Below are 21,938 nucleotides of genomic sequence, written 5' to 3' on the forward strand. Positions count from 1 at the left end.
GTTGATATTATAATTGCACCGTCTCATGTAAAATAACTAGCAAATTGTGTTTTCTCAGAGTTTTTAAAATTTAAATACCATATTTTTTACAAAGCTTATTTGATTACTTTTTATTGTCACACTACATTAAAAATAATGATTTGTAATTTCTGAATTAATATATATATATATATATATATATATTAATATTCGATAATAAAAAATTTATAATAACATTTAAGATTTTAAAGTGTTTTGTTTCCTAAAGATAATGCAATGAAAATAATAGCATTTTTCTATTTAATGATTTTAAAATTATTTTTTTGGACATATATATATATAAATATGATATTATTTTATAAACTTTTATGTAAAACTTTACAAAGATTCCATGTAAAATCAATATTAATCAATATAGTGCAAGACTACTAATTTTTTTATATGTAAATTTTCTGTAAAAATATTTTATTTATTTATTTATTTTAAATACACATTTATTATTATTTTTAAAGACAGTTTATCTACCACAAAAATTCCATAAAAACTCCTGTGGGGCAAGGAATTTGTAATAAAGTTTATTAATCTACAAGCTTACGGTTTATATTGGATAAGCAATGGTTATTAATATTAATACATGTTTCATTAAGGATTCTTTGATTTAATTTATGTACTATGTATATGTGTGAAGGTTTTTTTGTTAATCTTATGTAACCGATACCATCAATAGTTTAAATAAATAAGTAACACTTTCAATATTTTAAATTTAATTTAAATTAAAATACATGTTGTAGTATAAATCTATAGGAATATTTACTAAATTTAATATATTTAAATATATTTTTAATATTTTTTAATATAGTTTGATTATCCATAAAATAAATAAATTATTATTTTTAATATGTGAAAAAAAAATATATTAGTTTACTTAACAAACAACCCTTTAAGGATAAATCATGTTAAAAATTCTTAAAAAATAATAATATAAATAAAGATGAATAAATAAACACAGTAATATAATTATTTTTTGATTTATTCTATTAAGATAAGAAATTATATGTGTACATGTATTTTAATATATATATATATATATATATATAGATAAAACTTTCATTCAAAAGTTCTGCTTCAATTTTCATGCAGTTCTACTAATTATCAACAAGAACATCATGCAATTTAATTTTTTTTGTTTGTTTGTTTGTTTGCTTGTTTTTTTTTTTTTTTTTTTTTTTTTTTTTTTTTAAAACATGTTTTCTTAATTTATGAACACAAAAACACATGGTGTATTTCAATAAAAAATTTAAAATTTATATGTACTTTTATCCACACAAAATTAAACATTGACAACTTTAATAATCCCGTGCTTTATAGAAATTTTAGAAGACCAGGTGTAGTGTGCACAAGTGATAAAATCGTTCTGATACATAGAACAATCCAAACAGTAACAAAGCAAGAGCTTATAGGCCAAGGAATTGCAAAATGAGTAAAAAAAACAACGAGCTGATGCAACAGAATACTCTTCATAACTGGATGGATGAACAGATAGATGAATGACGCGATAGATCAACGGATGGATATTTAGATGAATGACGGACACATGGATGAACAAACGGATGAATAGATACATGAATGCAGTGATAGATGGATGGACGAAGTTACGGGTAGAACCTCCACGATGAGAACATGCCTGCGTTGTGAGCCGTTGCGACTTCGTCGCCGATGAAGTAGCGTTGATCCAGCATACATCAGTGTCGGGGCATCAGTTACACGCAGCTGCGCAGTGAAATTTGCGGCTCCCGTGGTGACGATTTCAGCGTTTTTCACGTCAGACGAATTATTATCTTTCGATCGACAATGCTCAGTACTTGTCGCCGTCCTCTACAAAACAGAAACGTGTTGGCTGTGGAGGTCCGAAAATCACAATAGTAGATTCGTCTTGAGATTAAATTCAATAATCACTGTTGTTTCCACGGCCACCGTAAGAGCTACAGGCGGCTAAACACTCTGGGTCCGAGCTGGCGTATAAGACGTCTTGTTCTCAGATGTCCAGAAACAGATGAGCTTTCCTGCTTCAAAGACCTGAATCTTTTTCTACTTCCCTGAAATGAATCGATCTTTGCTCAATCTTATTCACTGAAACATTGGGAGTGTTTCACATATATTTCACGTAGCAGTAGAGAGCGTTCAACATTTTTACAGTGACATCTATTTCAAATTCCGCTTCTCAGACAAAAAAGAATGATTTCATTGCACGAGAGAAGTGAAACCTTTGCCCTACCGAGGCTCAAACCATTATTCACAGAAGTTCTCCGACCAGCTTGGCCATCTTGAATCGGTGAAGTACAAGCAACATTCTGAACACAAGAATTCATGTAGCCTTCGATTCCCTTCCTGCCGGTAGAATTTTTACTATGAAAGAATTTCCTCGCTAATCTTGCAGCATTTGCTGGAACCTTATCTTATCTAGAGCATCTAATTCATACTGTCCTATTGCCTAATCAGACTTACCTAGAGCCATCATAAATTCCCCTTCACACACCAAGTCTCCACCTACGTAGGCTTGCCCATCCATCTTCGCAACTCCGAACCTCTTGTTCAGCTTAGTGAGCTTCATCTTCATCAGCAGGGTATCGCCTGCAATAACTGGTTTCCGGAATCGCACTTTATCCACTCCGGCAAAAAAGAACGACTCCTTCGAACCTCCAACTTCCGGCTGCAGCATCATAATGCCTGCTGCCTGCGCCATAGCCTACACTCACAAGAACAGCAAGGCAGACACCCTCTTTAATTCGTACAGAAGTAAACGGCGTTTCAACGTTACGCGCAGTGCTTACAAAAAGATCGAAAACCCGGCCTACGATTCCAAATACAACGGAGGCGAGAATGCAACCAATAAAACTGTCATGCTATCGCAATATGCCCTAGAAGTAAATTGCAGTCTAATTTCACCTTCACATTGAGATTAGCGCACAAAATGCTGTCTCACCTCAAGCATGAGCACACCAGGCATGATAGGTCGCTGGGGGAAGTGACCAGGGAAGAAATTGTCATTGATAGTCACGTTCTTAATGGCGACAACTGACTCCCCGGGATTGTATTCAATTACTCTGTCCACCAACAGGAATGGAAACCTGTGCGGCAGGATATCCATGATCTGATTAATATCCAACACGGCGGGGAATGCGGGGTATCTCTTCTCGATTGGAATCTCTGCCTCACCTGAAGCAGGAGTCTCCACCGGGGCTGCCGTGTTCGTCGAGTTCCCGCCCGACGCCTTCACTCCCTTCAAGGTCCTCCTCGCAACACGCGCCGCGCTATTCCGGCTCCGCAACGCGACGAGCTTCTTCCCGCCGACATTGCCCACGAACAACGACGCCTTCGAGGCAGGCGCAACCGACCAAGACAGGCTAGTGCAAGAGAGCGCCTCCATCGCTGGGCTCATTGTGCCTGCGCCTACGACAGCTGCTGCCATTGAATCCAAGCTCCGCTAAAAGCCCTCGAAAATCCCAGACTCGTGAAACAATGGACAACCAGACACCCCTCGGAAGCCCGCCTACAGCCAGCGAAGGAAGCTTGGAAGCGAAGACCACTCTCTCTGTCCACGAAATCACCATCCAGATTTTGGATGAACATGGATGAATGCTTTAAATGGATGAATACATGTGAATGAATGGATATGATGGATGTGGATGGATGAATGGGATGCACTGAACGAGGCTAGTGACGTATATCGTGTGTATAGAGTATCCTTCGTGGCTCTGCAGCAAATATCCTTCGTGGCTCTGCAGCAAATATCCTTCGTGGCTCTGCAGCAAATATCCTTCGTGGCTCCACTTATACATACATTTAAAACTATGTATCCTAAAATGAAAAAAACTATACATCTGCAAAAGCTCAAAGGGTTCTTTGAATTTATTATATTATATTATATTATATTCATTTTTGAAAATGATCTTACATATAAATTCAAATAGTAATTCAAATTAATTGAATTACATTTGGTGTTACTCTTGTAATTTTCTTCATTGTTCTATTTTACATGATTGTATAAAAACCTAAACATTACTTAGTCAAATACATGAATTTTTAATTATTATTATTATTATTATTATTATTATTTGGTTAATCTGCATCAATTTTGAGCATGCATTTTTGAATCTTTGTTGACTTTAGAACAAGTTTTTTTTAATTATCATATTATCTTTTAAAAAACATCAGAATTCTACCATAAGATACATGCATTATATTTCAAATTATAAAATATTATTCTATCAAATTTATAAAAATTAAACTATACATTTCTTTAAAATTTGTAAAATAATATATGTAAAAGTGTTAAATTTTCACTTTGTTGTATTTAATGTAGAAAAGAAAAAAAATTCCCAGCTTGATAGACTTTACATAAGAATTTTAAGTAACATAAACTCCTATGCAATCTTTTATAGGTAAACACATATTTATCTACATAATTGGCTAATTTTCAATCAAAGGGGACAATTGCATTTTCAAATAGAAATAGAGATTTTCAATGGAATAAATCATTTGAATTACAACAATCTTAATATATATCAAGTAAATTTATTCTACAAGTATTAGCAACTAGACATCATAAATCACAAATATACAACATATCATCTTCATTGCTATTTTTTTATTATTTTTAAATAAATGGCTAAAACAATATATATATTTAAAAATAAAATAAAATTTATATTATAAAAAATATTAAAAAACTTTAAATATTTGAAGCAAAACAATTTAATAATTTTTTAGAAAAAAATGATAAAATAATAAAATTAATAAGTTGAATAAAAAATAGAAAATAAAAATAGAAAATAATAATAATCTATAATAATAATTATTATAAAGAAAAGATATAACATAATAAAAATAAATAAATATATATATATATATATATATATATATATATATATATATATTTTCTGTGTTTGAAAACCAAAAACAAATTGAAAAAAATATTATCAAAGACATGAATTTCAAAGAAAGAAAACTCAATACACTCTTGTGTCACTGAAAAAGATTTAGAAAATAACTCAAAGATGATAATATATTGAACTAAAATATCTATTATCAAAGATAAGAAGATTAGAAAGTCTTGAAACAAGATTGAGGACTAAAAAGATATTTATAAGAGTAAAAAAGGCTTCATTCTTACTTCCATATATACTATCTAACTAGTAGCTAAGTGACAATGTTCTATAGGACCTCCAATACATGTTGACTTTGTAAGACACATATTTTAATTTACAAAGTAAGTTTTCTATATATACACCATATAATAAGCTTGTTCTACAAGCTACCAAAACGTGTGACATATGGCTAACTTGTTCACGAAATTTTTAACCTATCAATAAATTACAAATACATATAAAGTCAAAATTATGTCTATGAAGCTTCTAGAAAGCTTATCTAGAAGATATTATAAAATTATTTCATATTTATTTATTTCTACTTAATTATATAAGTAATTATTAGAATAAATATATATGTATGTGACATTATCTTTTTTTTAAAGATAAATTTCACAAGGAATAGTCATCATATGTTGAAAAAAATCTAAGATGAGACAAATTATATTTGTCATATATTTTGATCTTTGTTCTTTTTGAAGATAGTTAATAGGTCTTCTGAGCCATTGATAGTATCTTATACCAGAGCAAGAAGAATACCTTATTAATTGATTATTGTTGAGGCCTTCATTACTCCTTTCAAGTAAAATATTTGGAATACCATCAAGAGTTGTTTCTACCTTTAATAATATTAATAAACATTAAGAGTCTCTTCTAAGGTCGTTATATCAAATACATTGTATCTTGCTATCTATTCAAGGAAAGACATATTGTTCTTAAGGATCTTCATTTCAATTACTTTGCCTTGAAAGTTGTGACAATTATAATATTTTGTTTGGTAAGTCAATAAATGATAGTTCTTGAATTGAATCTATTGGTTGTTGGTTTTCCATCTCTTTAATACCACAAATATACAAAAAACTATGAAAAAGAATAGAAGGTAGAATGTTATTTTTTTTGAATCTTGTTTCTTTTATACTAAATATTTTCTATTCTTCATCTTGATTTTGATAGATGTCATTGATGAAAAGTATCAATTCTCTTTACTACATTTATAAGATTCTTTATTTGCTCTCATACGTATTTATTAATATCATATCTAAGCCAATGAATAAGATTTTTCAACCTATTTTAGTGTTGCTTTGAATCCAAGGCTTCATCTACTTCAAACTATTGATTATTATGTATTTCAATAGAAGGAGGTGATATTTTTATTTTTTGTAAGATATTCATTATCTTATATGATTTAAGAAGAGATATATGGAATATAGAATGGATCTTCATAGACTATAATAGATGTAATTGATAAGCAATATGATTGACTTGTTAATAAATAGAAAATGGTCCAAGCCTATGATAATCCAACTTGTCACAACTACAGCTAGTCTTGATATTATTATGACATAACCATACCTTATGTCAAAGGTATGAATCTTGAAGAATTGAAAGATCAAGATGCATTTATGTCACTCAAAGATAAACATTGAAAGATGATATAATATTAAATTAGAATAGCTATTATCAATGATAAGAAGACTAAAAATTCTTAAAACAAGACTAAGAACTAGGAAGGCATTGACAAGAATAAAAAAGGCTTTATTCTTGTCTCTATATATATTATCTACTAGGAGCTATGTGGCGATGTTCTACAAGATCTCCAACATGTATTAACTTTGTAAAACATACCTTAACTTACAAGGCAAGTTTTTTAATATGTGTGATATATAATTAGCTTGTTTTTTAAGCTATCAACATGTGTAATATGAAATTAACTTATTGGCTAGATTTTTAATCTATCAATGAACTACAAATATGTATAAAATTAAAACTGTATTTACATAGCTTCTAGGAAGCATTTCTAGAAGATATTATGAAATTAATTTATATTTACTTACATCTATCTAATTATATAAGGAATTATTAGAGTAAATATATATATTTCTAATATTATGTCCCATTCTAAAAATGAGTTTCACAAGGAGGGATCATCATCTTTAATGAATCTTACTATACTTTATTTTGATTTTGATAAATAATGTTAATGAAAAGCCTCAACCTTTTTTATTACATTTATAAGATTTTTTGTTGGCTTCCATGCGCTTTCATCAATATCATATCAATGCTAATAAATAAGATATTTTAACCTATTTTAGTACCTTTTTAAATCTAAAACTTCTTCTATTTCAAATTCTTGATTCTTATTTATTTCTATATAAAGAAGTGGCATTTTTTTTCTTTCTAAGATATTCATTGTCTTAAATGGTTCAAAAAGAGATATATGGAATATAGAATGGATCTTCATAGACTCCAATAGATATAATTTATAAGCAACATGATTGATTTTTTTACAAATAAGAAAAGATTTAAGCCTATAATAGTAGATTTTGTTGTAAGAACAAGTAGACTTGATATTGCAATGAAGTAATTATATTTTGTCACCCATATTAATTTGTGGTCATTCATTATATTAGGCATTTGTATTGATCTTTTCTTATTCTTGATCTTCTTTTATTTTCACCTTTATTATTTTATATAATTCCAACAAATAATTTGGTTAATCTTCCATTGTAAGATTATCGACTTTTAAAAAGTCAAAAATATCAAATTATAGATGATAATCATAATTGGCAAAGAAGATATTTGTTGTATAAAAGAAATTATTAAATTATTGTATGTAAAAAGTCTTTTAGTTTTTTATATTTGTATCCGCCAATTTTTTTTGAATATAAGCTCTAAAATCTTGTTATATCCAAAATTTCCTAGCATTAGAAAGTTGTGACATACTTATTCTTCTAGAATATATAGACAATCTTAAAAATATCATAGATTGTTCTTAAACTTTAATTTTGAAGTATTAGAGAGTTTGAAGAAGTATTCTTGATGTCATGAACAAGAAGATCAAATGACATATTTGATTGAATTTACTTGATTAAGGTTGAATTAATAATCAATGTTGATTTTATTGCTCAAAAATGAAATTTTTGAAGCTTCAAAACAACCATTCTTTATTAATCATTAGCTACATCTTATTCTTTTGATACAAGATAAAAACATTTAGAAAGTGCATTTGATAAACTTTGTTGTTTTTAAAGTTAACATATGATCTTAAAATCAAATATTCATAATGACATGCTTCCATGAATTTGGCAATAATTCAACATCTATATTGACATGAAATACTCAAGGTTCTTATGATCTGTATATATAATGATTGAATTAGAAGTGCCTTTTAAATAATGACGCTATTAAAAAAATCTATAGTTGCAAAAAGTTCTTTATTGTAGGTTTTGTAGTTGATTTCAATTGCTAAAAATTTCTCAAAATGAAAAACTATCAAGTGGAGCTTGTCATTTATTTCCATTCATAACAAAACAATACATATAGCAAAGTTTGATGTATTTTTTTTAGTAAAAAAAAATTCAAAAAATTGATGCTATATAAAATTGATGCACAAATAAATATTAGTTTCAAGGCTTCAAAAGATGCTTCAACTTCTTTGCTCTACTCAAGTTTGTCTTTATATGTTAGATATGTAAGAAAAGTTGCAACTTAAAAAAAACTTTTGATAGAAATCGAGTAATAATTAGTGAATCTCAAAAAACATTATACATCTCTAATTGTTTTTGAAATCTTTTTATCTATGATAGTTTGAACCTTCTTAAGATCCATCATAAGACCATCATTTGAGATGATGTATTGATCTTATAGATAAAGGTTTGAATGTATTGATCTTATAGATATTTACTTTCTTAGCGTAATCTTAAGAAAAATTATGGAAAAAATTAAGATTATGAAAAATCTAATCTATTTGATGATTATATTTTTTTAACAATGATAATTTTAAAATAATTGGATTAGAAGAAGATCAATTCACATTAAATATCACCAAACTATTATGACTACTAGTTGTTACATCTAAAGAAACTATTTCATATATAACATCTTCAAAAGATAACAAACAACCACTTGTTATTTTTACATGCATAGATTTGGTTTTTGGAATTAAATATATTTCTTATTTTTTGATAAAATCTTTGACTATAAAACATGTTGAGGCTTTTGAATCTAATAAAGCTAAGACTTTGTGATTTTTTGGTCTTACATAAACTTCTATTATGAAATATGGTAATGGATCTAACGAGAAAATAAGACCTTTATTAGGTGTTACTAAAGATTTCAACTACATAGTTCTTATTATAATTAGATTTTTTTTATATATTATCTTTTTTTAGCAAGCATGCTTTTTATTTTACAATTACATTTTTTTTGAAGAATTTTGAGTAGTATGCTTAGATTATCCATAATATAGGGACAAACCTTTTTAATAACAATGAATCTTTTCTCACTCAATAAAAGATTCGAAATGTACCATAGCTTGACTTTTATCTTTTCAATCAAATATTTGTACTTGGCATTTTTTAAAAAGTTAATTATGGCATGCAATGGCTTTAATAATAAATTATCTAATGGATTTGTTCTCGACATTGTTAACAATAAATCTTTGATTTTAAATTTGAATTCATATCAAAATTGATTGATAAGAGATTTTTCATTTCAATCCATGTCATAAGCAAGATTTTTGAATTCAATAGCTTATATAGTAGGTGAACATGATTTTAATTATAGAGATATAAGCTTAATCTTTACTATCCTATTTCAATCATTTTTTTAAAATATAGCCATAAATACTATTGTTCTCCTTGTGTTCAAGCTTCAGTATACCAAAGCCATTGAACTAATAGAGGTCGATTCGAATACGGGGAAAGACTGGTTATATGAATTGGGACTGAACTGTTAGTGTCTCAATCGACTGTATTCTAGCTATCTAAAATCAAGTATCAAACTACAAAACATCAAGGCTTATTACTTCCATCTTAATTCAATCTATAATCCATTCTTTGATTAACAATTCAATAATACTTCTTTCAATCACAATTCTTCATAAGTAAATAATAAAAGCAAAGAAAACAAAGAGATAACATCAAGCATACCTCGGCTTACGACTCTCATAGTCTGGCTCTGATCTCTCATTCCTCAACCTATTTATCTTACCAAAAAGATGATCCATCGACCAGCGGATTCCAAAGGTTATGATCCTTTGAATTCTTAACTATTTATTCCACTAACAACCTACTATTATGAGCTAAATTGCCTAACCATAAGCTTAATTCTCAAGGTTGTCAATAATCAACCAATAACTTACTACAAATTTTATTTACCTATTTTACAAATACTTTCAAGAATGAGTTCAAATCATAGACTAATAATAAATCTTTTTCTATCAGAGGTACAAACTAAAAAAGAGTGCTTCCAAAGAGAAGTATTCATATAAATCTAACTTGAATAAATCTATTGAGATATTGAAAATGATTCAATCTTAGATTGACCTTTACTTGTTATAAAAACCCTTGAAACTTTGAGCTTGTTCCATCAAAATTCTTTTGCATATTTGTCTTTATCTCCCTTATAGTTGTAGTAGAAAGATTTTTTAAATTCAATTGCTAATTTAATCTACTTGCTTCTCTTAATTAGATAATTTATTAGTATAGATTTTAAACTTTATTGTTGACTTCTTCTATGGACTTAGGAATAGAACCTCCATAATTTATATTAGAAATACATGAGATTTCTATCCTAAGAATGTTGATAAGCTTGTAAAGATTTGTAAAAGTTACAAATCTATTTTCACTTCTAATGAAAATATTATCTATAATTTTTTTTTCCATAGACAATTCAAGTATATTCAAAAAGTTAAATAAGAAGAAGATAATTTTCAACCTCTAGTATCAAATGAAAATTTCCACACAGAGAGAGAATCTAAGTTTTTTAAAGAAAAAAAATCAATATTAAAAAATTATTAATTAATTTAAAGATGGATAGTTGTCAAAGACATGGACTAGAAGAAGATGCATAAACTTGAAAAATCTATGTTAAAAGAATAGTGATAAAATAGTAATAAAATAATATGTATATTAAAAAGAAATTGGAATGGTTATTGCCAAAAGACAAAGAAAGTAGAGACTCTTAAATCTAGAGTAGAAGCAATAAAAGAGTTGATAAGACTAAAGAGGACTTCACTCTTATCTCTATATATACTATCTAATTAAGAGTTACATGGCGATATTCTATAGGACTTCTAATATATGTTGACTTTACAAGACACATGCTTTAACTTACAAGACAAGTTTTTTACGAGTAGGCCACATAGTTAGCTTGTTCTTAAAGCTATTAATATGTGTGGCACATGGCCAACATGTTGACCACGTTTTTAACCTAAAAGTCAGTTAAAGACACCTATAAAGTCAAAGCAGTGTCTATAAAGCTTCTATAGAAGATATTATAGAATTAACTTATTTTTATCTATTATTATCTAAATCATATAGGTAATTATTGATTTACATATGTATGTCCATGACATTACCTCCTCTTCTAAGGACAAGTTCTACAAGGAGCAGTTTTCATATCTTGAAGAAATCCAAAATAAAAAAAATTGTATTTGCCACATATTCCAATCTTTGTTCTTTTAAAAGATAGTTGATAGGCCTTCTCAGCTATTGATAGTGTCCCATAGCAGGTCGAGAAGACCACCTTGTTATTTGGTCGTTATTGAGGCCTTTATAACTTTTTTTAAATAAAATATTTGAAACACCATTAAGAAATGTTCCTACCTCTAATAAAATCACTAAACATCAGGAGTCTCTTCCAAGGTTGTGATACCAAATACGTTGTATCTTGCCATCTATTTAAGAAAGGACATGTCATTCTTGAGGATATTCATTTCGATTTTATCATCTTAAAGATTGTGACAATCATAATGTTTCATTTGGTAAGTCTGCAAATAAAATCTTTTGAGTTAAATCCACTGATTGTTGGTTCTCCATCTCTTTAGCATCATAAATACCCAAAAGCTATAAAAAAAGATAAAAGATAGAATGTAATCTTCTTTGGACCTTGTTTCTTTTGTAGCAAAGACTTAATATTTTTCATCTTCATTTAGATAGATGTCGTCAATAAAAATCCTCTACCACCTTTGCTATATTTATAAGATTTTTTATTGGCTTCCATATGTATTCATTAATACCATATCCACATCAATGGACAAGATGTTTTAATTTATTTTGGCATCACCTTGAGTCTAGAACTTCTCCCATTTTGAACTCTTCATTATTATCAACTTCTATAAGAAGAGGTGGAGCTTGTCTTTTTTTTAGTATGTTCATAGTCTTGTATGATTCAAGAAGAGATATGTAGAAGACATGATGGATATTCATTGCTTCTAGTAGATGTAATCGATAAGCAATTAAATTGATTTGTCCATAAATAAGAAAAGGTCCAAGCCTACGATAGTCCAATTTATGACAAGAACGAGTAGTCTTGATATTACAATGAAGCAACCATATCTTATTACATACGTTGAATTGTGGTTGTTCCTTTCGATAGGCATTTGCATTGATCCTTTTTTATTCTTGAGCTTCTTTTAATTGCACCTTCATTATTGAATGTAGATCTAATAAAAAATTTGTCAAATCTTCTACCATAAGATTATCAACTTTTAAAAAGTCAAAAGTATGAAGTCATAGATAGTAACCATAATTAGCAAAGAAAGGTATTTGTTGCATAGAAGAATGCATTGTGTTATTATAAGCAAACTCTGCCAATGGCAAGAGGGTTCTTTAATCGTCTTATTGACAATTGATGATACATCTTAAGTATTGCTCCAAAACTTGATTTATGGGCTTTGTTTGTCGATTAGTTTGAGGATGAAAGGTTGTAGAATGGATAGAAATTGGTTTTTATAGGACATTGATTAAATATTAGTAAAACTAATTAATAATCTATTAAAAAGTCAATTTAGGAGATAGGATGGATGATTTAGTCAAAAAAAGTGATTAAAGAAGAAATATTAGTTGAAATCTTTCTTTTGGAGTAAGTATAAATCAGTTGAAGAAGAAGTCAAAAAGGCAAGACTATGATAGACATGAGCTGAGATAAGCTTGGTGCTACATCTTATTTTTATTTTTTTTTATAGAAGAAAGATAATATAAAGATTTTAAATAATATAAAATAAAATTTTGTAATAAAAGAAAGATTTGATTTATATGATGTCAAATAAAAAATTGAATTTATTGTGTACTGAATTATAAGTAGAGAATTGAAAAGTTGATAATTGAAGATATTTGTGAAGTATGGATATGAATGGAAGAATTATAATACATTGATTATTGAGAATTGAGAGTGTTCCACAAGAAGAAGTATATGGAGTCTGGAATTGTGTGAAGCAGATTATTGGAAACGATAGTTAATTTTGAAAAATTCTAGTGATTGGATTATGGAATATTTTATGTAGTCTTTTAAGATAGTGTAATATTACATATTATTGTTATAAGTTTGAAGAAGAAAAGAGACAATAAATATATAGGATAGAATTATCAATTGTAATATTTTATTTATTAAAAGAAGAATTGATAGAATATAGAAGGTATTGTAGCATTCTTGGGTATTTTTAGTAGATCAAAATATAATTAATTGTGTGATTCATATGTGTAAATTCATGTGGATAGTCTTTTCTCATGTTTGAACTCCTGTTTACAAGTTTATTCTAAAAAGGTATTTGAAGAATAAGTAAAATGATAATTATATATTGACGCCACTGCTAAAGATTGACAATAGTATTGAATATAAGGAATTAACTTCTAAACTAGTGGTTTTAGATATTGCACAAAGAGGTTATAAAATTGATACTCATTCAAAAGTAAAGTCAAATGTATACTTAAATTGGAGATAGAAAATAATTTCAATATTATATGATAAAAGATTATGGTTTACAAGAATGAGAATATTATACTAAAAAGAATATACTAGTTGAAAAGAAGACAAGAGAGAGCATAAGCAAGAAATTTGTTGCGGGATGAGCAAGAATATAATCTAAAAAGGAAGCATCAATAGACTTGGATTAAACCATGGTTGCATGTCTATCGACATCTTTGAGCATACTTAGAACTTGATAGATCTTTAATATTTCAGACATATATACCATTAAAAAAATTACCAAGAGTACTTATAGAAAATTCTATCAATAGTCTAGCATATTTCTTAAGCCCATTAATTAAAAGTAAAGGAGGCACAAAAGAATTGGATACTCTATTGGATACTTTTTTAATAGTTGATATAGCCAATTTTGACAAGACTAGTTCCTAAGAATGGCATAAGTTGCTTGCTAATAAGGACCAATTTAGGGTGTCTCAAAATCCATTATTTTCACCTCCAATTCAACCAATAGAATTACTTCTAGATAATAAAAATAAATTGAGGAGGCTAAAAAGTCCAAAAAAGATAAATAAAAAAATACTTTTTATTTTAATAATGAATTAAGTGAAACATTATCATCTTCAATCGCAACAAGAGGTCTGACAGTTCTAATTGCAGTCCAAATGGATACAGTAGGTGATTGCACAAGTAGCGTAGTTCCATTATTTACTTTTAAAAGTTTTTTAGGTATAGATACAAATCAACATTTGTTTCAATTCCTGACTGCATGTGTAGCCATAAATGGTAGAAGTGAAGATATTTGATTGAGATGGTTGCCAACAACTTCAAAAGACACAACATTTGAATGGTATAATTGCTAGTATGTAGGCCACTTTTTTAATTGGGAGGCATTAAAAAATATATTTTTAATCCATTTTTGATCAATTGGATTTGAAGAACATCTTAAAAAAAGATTAATAAATAGTAGAATGGTACTAAAAAAGTAATGTAGTTATATTATGGTAGAATAGCAAATATCCTTTGTAAATAGTTAAATAGTCAAATAACAGATTTATTTATTATTTTTATATTGATTAATAGACTATACCCACCAGAATTGAATATGTTTGTGAAAGAGACTCAATTGGCCACTATTGCTTCTTTACTTGATTAAACTAAAGTATGAGAAGAATATTATTATGATCAATTCCTAATCATAGGAGCCACAATGATTCCATCTTAGGGAGGTTATCAAATACGAGCTTGGAATGAAGCAGTGGCCATTTATCCAAGAATGATTGATTATGATGCAAATCTTAGTACTAATTTGTAGGAAATAGTTAATATTATCCTATTATAGGCTATACTACCAATAGCAATAATTTTGTATGCTTTATACTTTTCATATTAAAAACCAGTACCTACGAAAGAATAACCTAATGAAATAGTATCAAAAGATTCAAATGAAGCTTTGTTGTTAACTTTGATAAAGAAGATGGAAAAATTAGCTATTAATTTGGTAAAGGATAAGAAAAAGAGACATAAACTGATCAATATGCGCTCCAATATTTGGTGCAATAATTGTAAAGGACAAAGCCATTTGATAACGGAATGTTTTTTATTACTTCAGATGACTATACAATGTATATTTTGTGAGGGTAAGCATGCCACCATCAATTATTAGAATTTACAAAAGCAACGACAGTTTGGTAATGAGATCATGATTCAATCGACTTTGTGAGATGTTAATCAATTCCAAATAGGAAATAGGTTTGGCTAGAGCAGAAATTGTTTGAATAAATAAAATAGGAATTTTTTTAATTTTCAAAATTTTATGTACAACCATGTATGTCGATCCAATTTTCAAGGTATTGAGTAAAATCAGTAAGGATATTTTCAATATTCACCCTTTCAAAAATAAATTCCAAATTCTATAGTATCAACTAGATAGCTGAGATCATTTATCCATCCAACTTGGAACATACCCAATTGATATATATACCAGTAGAAACACCGAATATTCCTAATGGAGTTAAAAGAAGACCACTTCAATGTTATTGTTGCAAGTAGATAGGATATTATGCTAGTGAATGTCCCAATCTAAGAGCTAGCGATGAATATGCTCTAGTATGTAAAAATTGTAAGCAGTTGGGATATACATATCAACAATGCAATGCTCTATTTAATTTTAATAATTGAGACCAATAGATCTAGTTGCATAATAAGATAGAAGATAATAATTGAGGTCCAGAAGATTCTCCTATAAATCAAATAGAATGCATTCATATAGTAGTTATCAAAGGCTAACAAAAAGGAAAAGAACCAATTCAATAATTGGATGCACCGGTTGTGAAGGAGCACTTCAATCCAATTATAAGAACTTTAGATTGAATATCTATACCAGAAATATTACCAACGATGGAACCTGGTCCATCTACGTAGTCCAATGATGTTCCTAGTATCAAAGTATTGGTTCAATCTAAACCAATATTGTTATCTAGGAAGTTCGAAGAGTCGTCTTATAAATTAAAGGATCTTCTCATGGATGGACATTCCAAAAAAGCTCATTCAGCTATTCTACTTCCAAATTTTGTAAAGAAAGATATATTATCTCAAGGAGTTAAATTGAAATCCATGAAAAAGAAGAGGGCCCTGAGAATCACTATCAATATGGAACTATATGATATTTTAAAAGATTTAGATATAATTTAGTCCCCTATTACAATGAAGCAACTTTTGGTGGTAGCATCATAATGTCATTCTACATTGAATTCCTCATTAATAAGATGTAGGTCCCATTATAGAAAAATTTATGAAGTTAGTTTAAATCTCGATCAAAGAGCATCAATTATTCATGTATCCATTGATGGTATTCTTATTTCCGGAGTTTAAATGGATGGTGGCTCTAGTATGAATCTAATGAATGCCAATACAATGGAAGATTTGGTCTTAAATCAATTATTACCCATGAAATTGATATTGAGAATGGTAGATCATAGCCAAGTGAAACCAATGGATTTGTTACGTAGTATTGTCATTATAATTGTTGGAATCATATATAAGATTAATTGTATTATTTTTGATTATAGAATTCTACATTATTCTCTCCAATTTTATTGGGTTAGTCGTGGCTATATCAAGCCAAAGCTAGGAATGATTAGAGCTGTAGAACATTGACTATTGTAAAAGGAAAAGTCAAAATTGTCTTACAAATGTACTTAGTTCAATATCATGGAGAATCTTAAATTTTAGATTTAGAAGAAACATCTAATAATGACATTCAATCTGATGCAAAATATGATGAAGTTACCAATACAATGTAAGTTGGTGATGATCCAATTCACATGCAAAAGCAATGCATGTTATACTAATGTGAGAGACTCAAAGAATATTTAGTATATTTAGAGGATACAATGAACTTTGATCAAACTATTGCCAATTAAATGAATAATCTTGTGATTAATGAAGTTAGTACATTAAAATCACAATTATGTAATTCTAATTTGTTGAATTATATGACAAATTAGAAGTTAGAGAGAAAAATCAAACTGGATGTTTTTGAGGAACCTGTGTACCAATCCATCAACTTAGGTACCAATAAAATATCAAAGGTTATTAAAGTATACAATAAGATTATGGATATGGAGTTGAAAACTTAGAAGACTTTCTTCTTAAGTTATAAAACTTCTTTTGTGTGATCATATGTGGCTTTAAAAGGCATTCTTGCTGAAGTTTGTGAGCATCAAATTATTTTGGAAGAGAATGCTATACCAGTTTGTCAAAGAGAACATTAACTCAATTCAATATATTTTTTCATGGTAAAAGAGGAATTAAATAAAATTCTTGATATGGATTTTATTTATCTAGTCCTGTATAATAAATGAATTTCACCAATTGTGATGGTGTGAAAGAAGAATGGAAAAATTTGAATCTGTCAAGATTTTCATAAACTAAATGGGGCTATAAAGAATGATTATTTTTTTTTACTTTTTACGGATAGTATCATGGATGTGATAGCCAAGCATGAATGTTTTCTTTTTTGGATAGATTTTCAAGTTACAATTAAATTAAAATTATAGAAAAGGACTAGTTAAAGACTACCTTCACTATGGACTAGAGGACCTTTGCTTATAAAGTTATGCCATTTGGATTATATAATATCCTAGCCACGTTTCAAAGGATAATATTGCAAGCTTTTCAAGATCATTTATAAGACTCAATTGAGATATTTTTAGACTATTTTTTCATATTTAGTATGAAGATTGATCATTTGAAATGTCTTAGTAAGTATTTGGATTACTATGGCTATTATGGGATCTCTTTGAATTCAAAGAAATGCTAATTTGAGATACCATCTAATAAATTACTAGGACACATTGTGTCATTGGCTACTATTGCTATTGATTTGGATAAAGTTACTTGTATATTGGCTTTACCAAAGCCAAAAATAATACCAAGTATTTGTGGTTTTGTTGGCCATGTGAGTTATTATTGATGATTTATTCATTTATTTGCAGTCATATGTTAGCCTTTAACTAATTTCTTAAAGAAACCACCATCAAATGGATCTAGTCCAATTTGAACTGAAGAATGTACAATTGTGTTTGAGGGATTGAAACAAAAATTAGTATGTGCACTAGTATTAATTGCACCTTTTTGGACAAAACTATTTCATGTTTATGTTGATGCATCTACTGTTGTTATTAGATCCGTATTAAATCAAAAAAATAAAAAGGATTTAAATCATCTAATATATTATGCTAATCAATAATTGGTTGCAGCTGAATAAAATTATACTACAACTCAACGAGAAGCTTTGAAAATGATTTATTTTGTTAAAAAAATTTGACATTATTTGCTTGGTTGTACATTTATATTTTATATTGATCATGATTCTCTTAAGTATATGATTAATAAACTCAATTGAGTGGACACATTCCTCAATGGATGTTACTACTTCAAAAATTTATTTTTACTATCAATGTCAAACCAGAAAAGAAATATGCCAATACAGACCATATATTCCATTTATCTGATATATTGAGTAATGAGTCTATTAATGATTTCCTATTCGATGTGGAATTATTTACTATTAACGTGATTACATCCGAATATGGTGAATTGATTTAGTATCTGATATTTCAAATATTTCTATCTACATATAGTGAAAAATTTAAGAAACACTTGATTATAAAAAGTGCACCATATACGATAATTGATGATGCCTTGTATAAGCAAAGGTGGAATGGAATTTTACGCCATTGTATCTTTCAAAGTGAAGTGCGTATCATATTCATAGGCTACCATTTGCATAATTGTGGTGGATATTTTGTCGGTGATAGTATTGCTCATAAAGCTTTAATGGCTGGATATTGGTAGCCAATAATGTTTTTAGATATACATCAATACGTCCAACATTGTGATCTTTGTCAATGAATTGGTCAACCTATTGGAACTTTTGCCATGCCATTGGTACCAATTTTGGCACAAGCACCATTTGAGAAATGGAGTATTAATTTTATAAGATCAATTGCATGAACTTCATAAAATGGATAGAAAAGATATATTTTGGTAGCGATTGATTATGTAACAAAATATGCTGAGGCGGTAGCAAATAAAATTGATACTATCAATATACTAGCTATATTTTTATATGAGAATATTATCACTTAATTTGGATGTTCCAAAGAATTGGTTAGTGATGAAAGAACACAATTTATTATTTCTTTGATTGTAGCCTTGACGGATAAATATGAGATCAAATATTGGAAAAAAATTTCATATCATCCTCGGACCAATGGACAGACTGAAAAGACCAATGATATTCTATACAAAGTTTTAACTAAGACTGTTTCTAATACAGGATCAGATTGGGATACAAAATTATTTGTAGCTTTGTGGGTGTGTCGTACTATATATAAAGTGACTACCAATTCTATACTATTCTAATTGAAGTTAGGGCTATAGCTCTTTTGACTATAAAAGCTACATAGTATTATCATAAGAATTATTATGATAGTAAATTACATCTCAAATCTTTTTTGTCTAATGATCTAGTGCTTCTTTATGATAGCCAATTTCTCAATTTTTCACAAAAATTTCAAGTTTGTTGGGATAGACTGTATTATGTAATCGAAGGTTTTCCTAATGATTCAGTTCAATTGGAAGATTTTATAGGTACCCAATTTACTACACATATCAATAAAAATCAATTACATCTTTATTATACATAAATCCGAGATGGGTTTCAAAAATTGGAAGAAAGAAAGTTTATCTGTTAATGATAGATTATCTATAATTATATGTGTATGATAGAGACTTAAGACATTTGATGGTTGGTTTTGGATCCTAATATTGATTAGTCAAAAAAATAAAAAGTGAGATTCGGATAAATTAAATTAGAGATTGTTGATTCAAACTCCAAATAAAAGATTAGAAGCGAGATATTTAATAGAAGTTTTCTTCGGTATTTCAAATATTATTGTTTAGAGTATAACTACTGGAGTGTAGGATTTATTTTAGTAAGGAAAAAAGTAGTATTTCTATAAGTAAGAAGTGAGAAGCAACTATTCTATTACTATTCTAATATTGATGGAAAGAATGAAGAGAGCTACGGACATAGAAGAAAGTTGCCAAAATGTAAGAGTTAAGAGCAATTTGGAATCATCCTCCCTAATGATTCTTACCAATATGGAATCAATAAAGTTGGAAATCTGTTGGTCTCTACAAAGATAAAGAGATTTTAGAAATATGTAGTTATATCAATTTTTGTAAGGATCAGATATTTTTTCGCCAATTGATGTGGAATTGGTAGAGGAGTATATAGCAAATTATGACCCAGAGGATGGTTTGAATGTTGTCAAAGGGAGCATTATTGAAATTAATGAGACTATCTTACAAAAGGTATTGCACTTCCCAATTAATGAGCTTGCGATGGGTATTGAAGTATATAGTGATTTCAAACTGAGAAGCTATTTCAAAGGTAGAATGTCATCATTTGAAAAGAGTCAAGATTGACAAACAACGGAGGTACTTACATCAAAGCTTATTGAATGGATGTATTTTATTCAGAAGCAGTTAGACTTGAATCGATACACCACATATATCTCCAAATGATTACTATTTGCTACGATAGCAATGCTTCAAGGTATGGTGTTTAATTGGACAACTTTTATAGCAACCAGAATCTATACGGAGATAGGAGCTAAGCAAAAGATAGAAAATTTTGCATCTTTACTCTGCTCCAATTATATGCAATCTATGATTGCCTATATGTTGAGTCAAATACCACCAGTAAAGGAGAAAAATATACCCTCTCCAGTGCCTTAACGATGTATTTAGAATTTAATGGAACTGATAACTAGTCCAAAGGTAGTGGTGCACAAAATTGGAGAATCAAGTAACTCATTGGAATGAGAGGCTATACTAGTGATTATACCAAGACAAGTTTTAATTTGTTTAGTGATTGAGGTAGAGACTGAAGTTCTAATTTTGATAGATATCAATTAGTTAGCATTTCTATAGGATAAAATATTAGAAGTAGTGAATCTCAAGGAAGTTATATTGGCTCAGATTTTTCAATTACAGCTCATAGTGTGTTAATTGGATGGAGAGAGAAATTAAAGGCAATAATTAGAGACGAGTAAGAAAGAAATATTGGAACAAAGCTGCCAAATTAAAGAACAAGATTGGATTATTTAAGAAATTTTGGAATTCAAGTTGCTATTAGAGTTCAAATTCAAGAAGAAACATAAAGCTCTGGAAAAAAAAAAAAAAAAAAAAAAAAAAAAAAACACACACATTCAATATCTTTTAGAAGGCCAAAGATAAAAATTATTATAAAATCACAGGACATGAGGTTTAAAATGGAAGCAGGTGAAGTGTCAGTTGAAAGTAGAATGAGAGAAGATAACATTATTGTAATATAAAAAAAATAATTTGGTGACTAGTATAGAATTGAAATGGAAAAGTTATGGAGAGAAATAGAAACCTTGAAAGCTATAGTAACAAAATTGGAAGATGATTTAGCCAGTATTGATTGGTTATAAATTCATGCGCTACTAATTTCAATAATTGATAAATTGGAGAAGAAGATGAGGCAATAACAATTTTATTTGGAAGCGA

The 21,938-nt window shown here is 28.6% G+C and overlaps 1 protein-coding gene across 1 annotated transcript; it reads right to left on the reverse strand.

Moving 5' to 3' along the window:
- Positions 1–2,233: 2,233 nt before the first annotated feature.
- Positions 2,234–3,492, reverse strand: LOC112291006 (uncharacterized). Its single transcript, XM_024537925.3, has 2 exons — positions 2,963–3,492; positions 2,234–2,725 (listed from the first exon to the last, which is right to left on the reverse strand). Exons 1-2 carry the CDS (start codon positions 3,446–3,448, stop codon positions 2,471–2,473), a joined length of 741 nt encoding a protein of 246 aa, XP_024393693.1. The 5' UTR covers positions 3,449–3,492; the 3' UTR covers positions 2,234–2,470.
- Between the last annotated feature and the right edge of the window lie 18,446 nt (positions 3,493–21,938).

This window comes from Physcomitrium patens, chromosome 14 (genome assembly GCF_059467195.1).
Source record: "Physcomitrium patens ecotype Gransden chromosome 14, ASM5946719v1, whole genome shotgun sequence".
Taxonomy (NCBI): Eukaryota; Viridiplantae; Streptophyta; class Bryopsida; order Funariales; family Funariaceae; genus Physcomitrium; species Physcomitrium patens.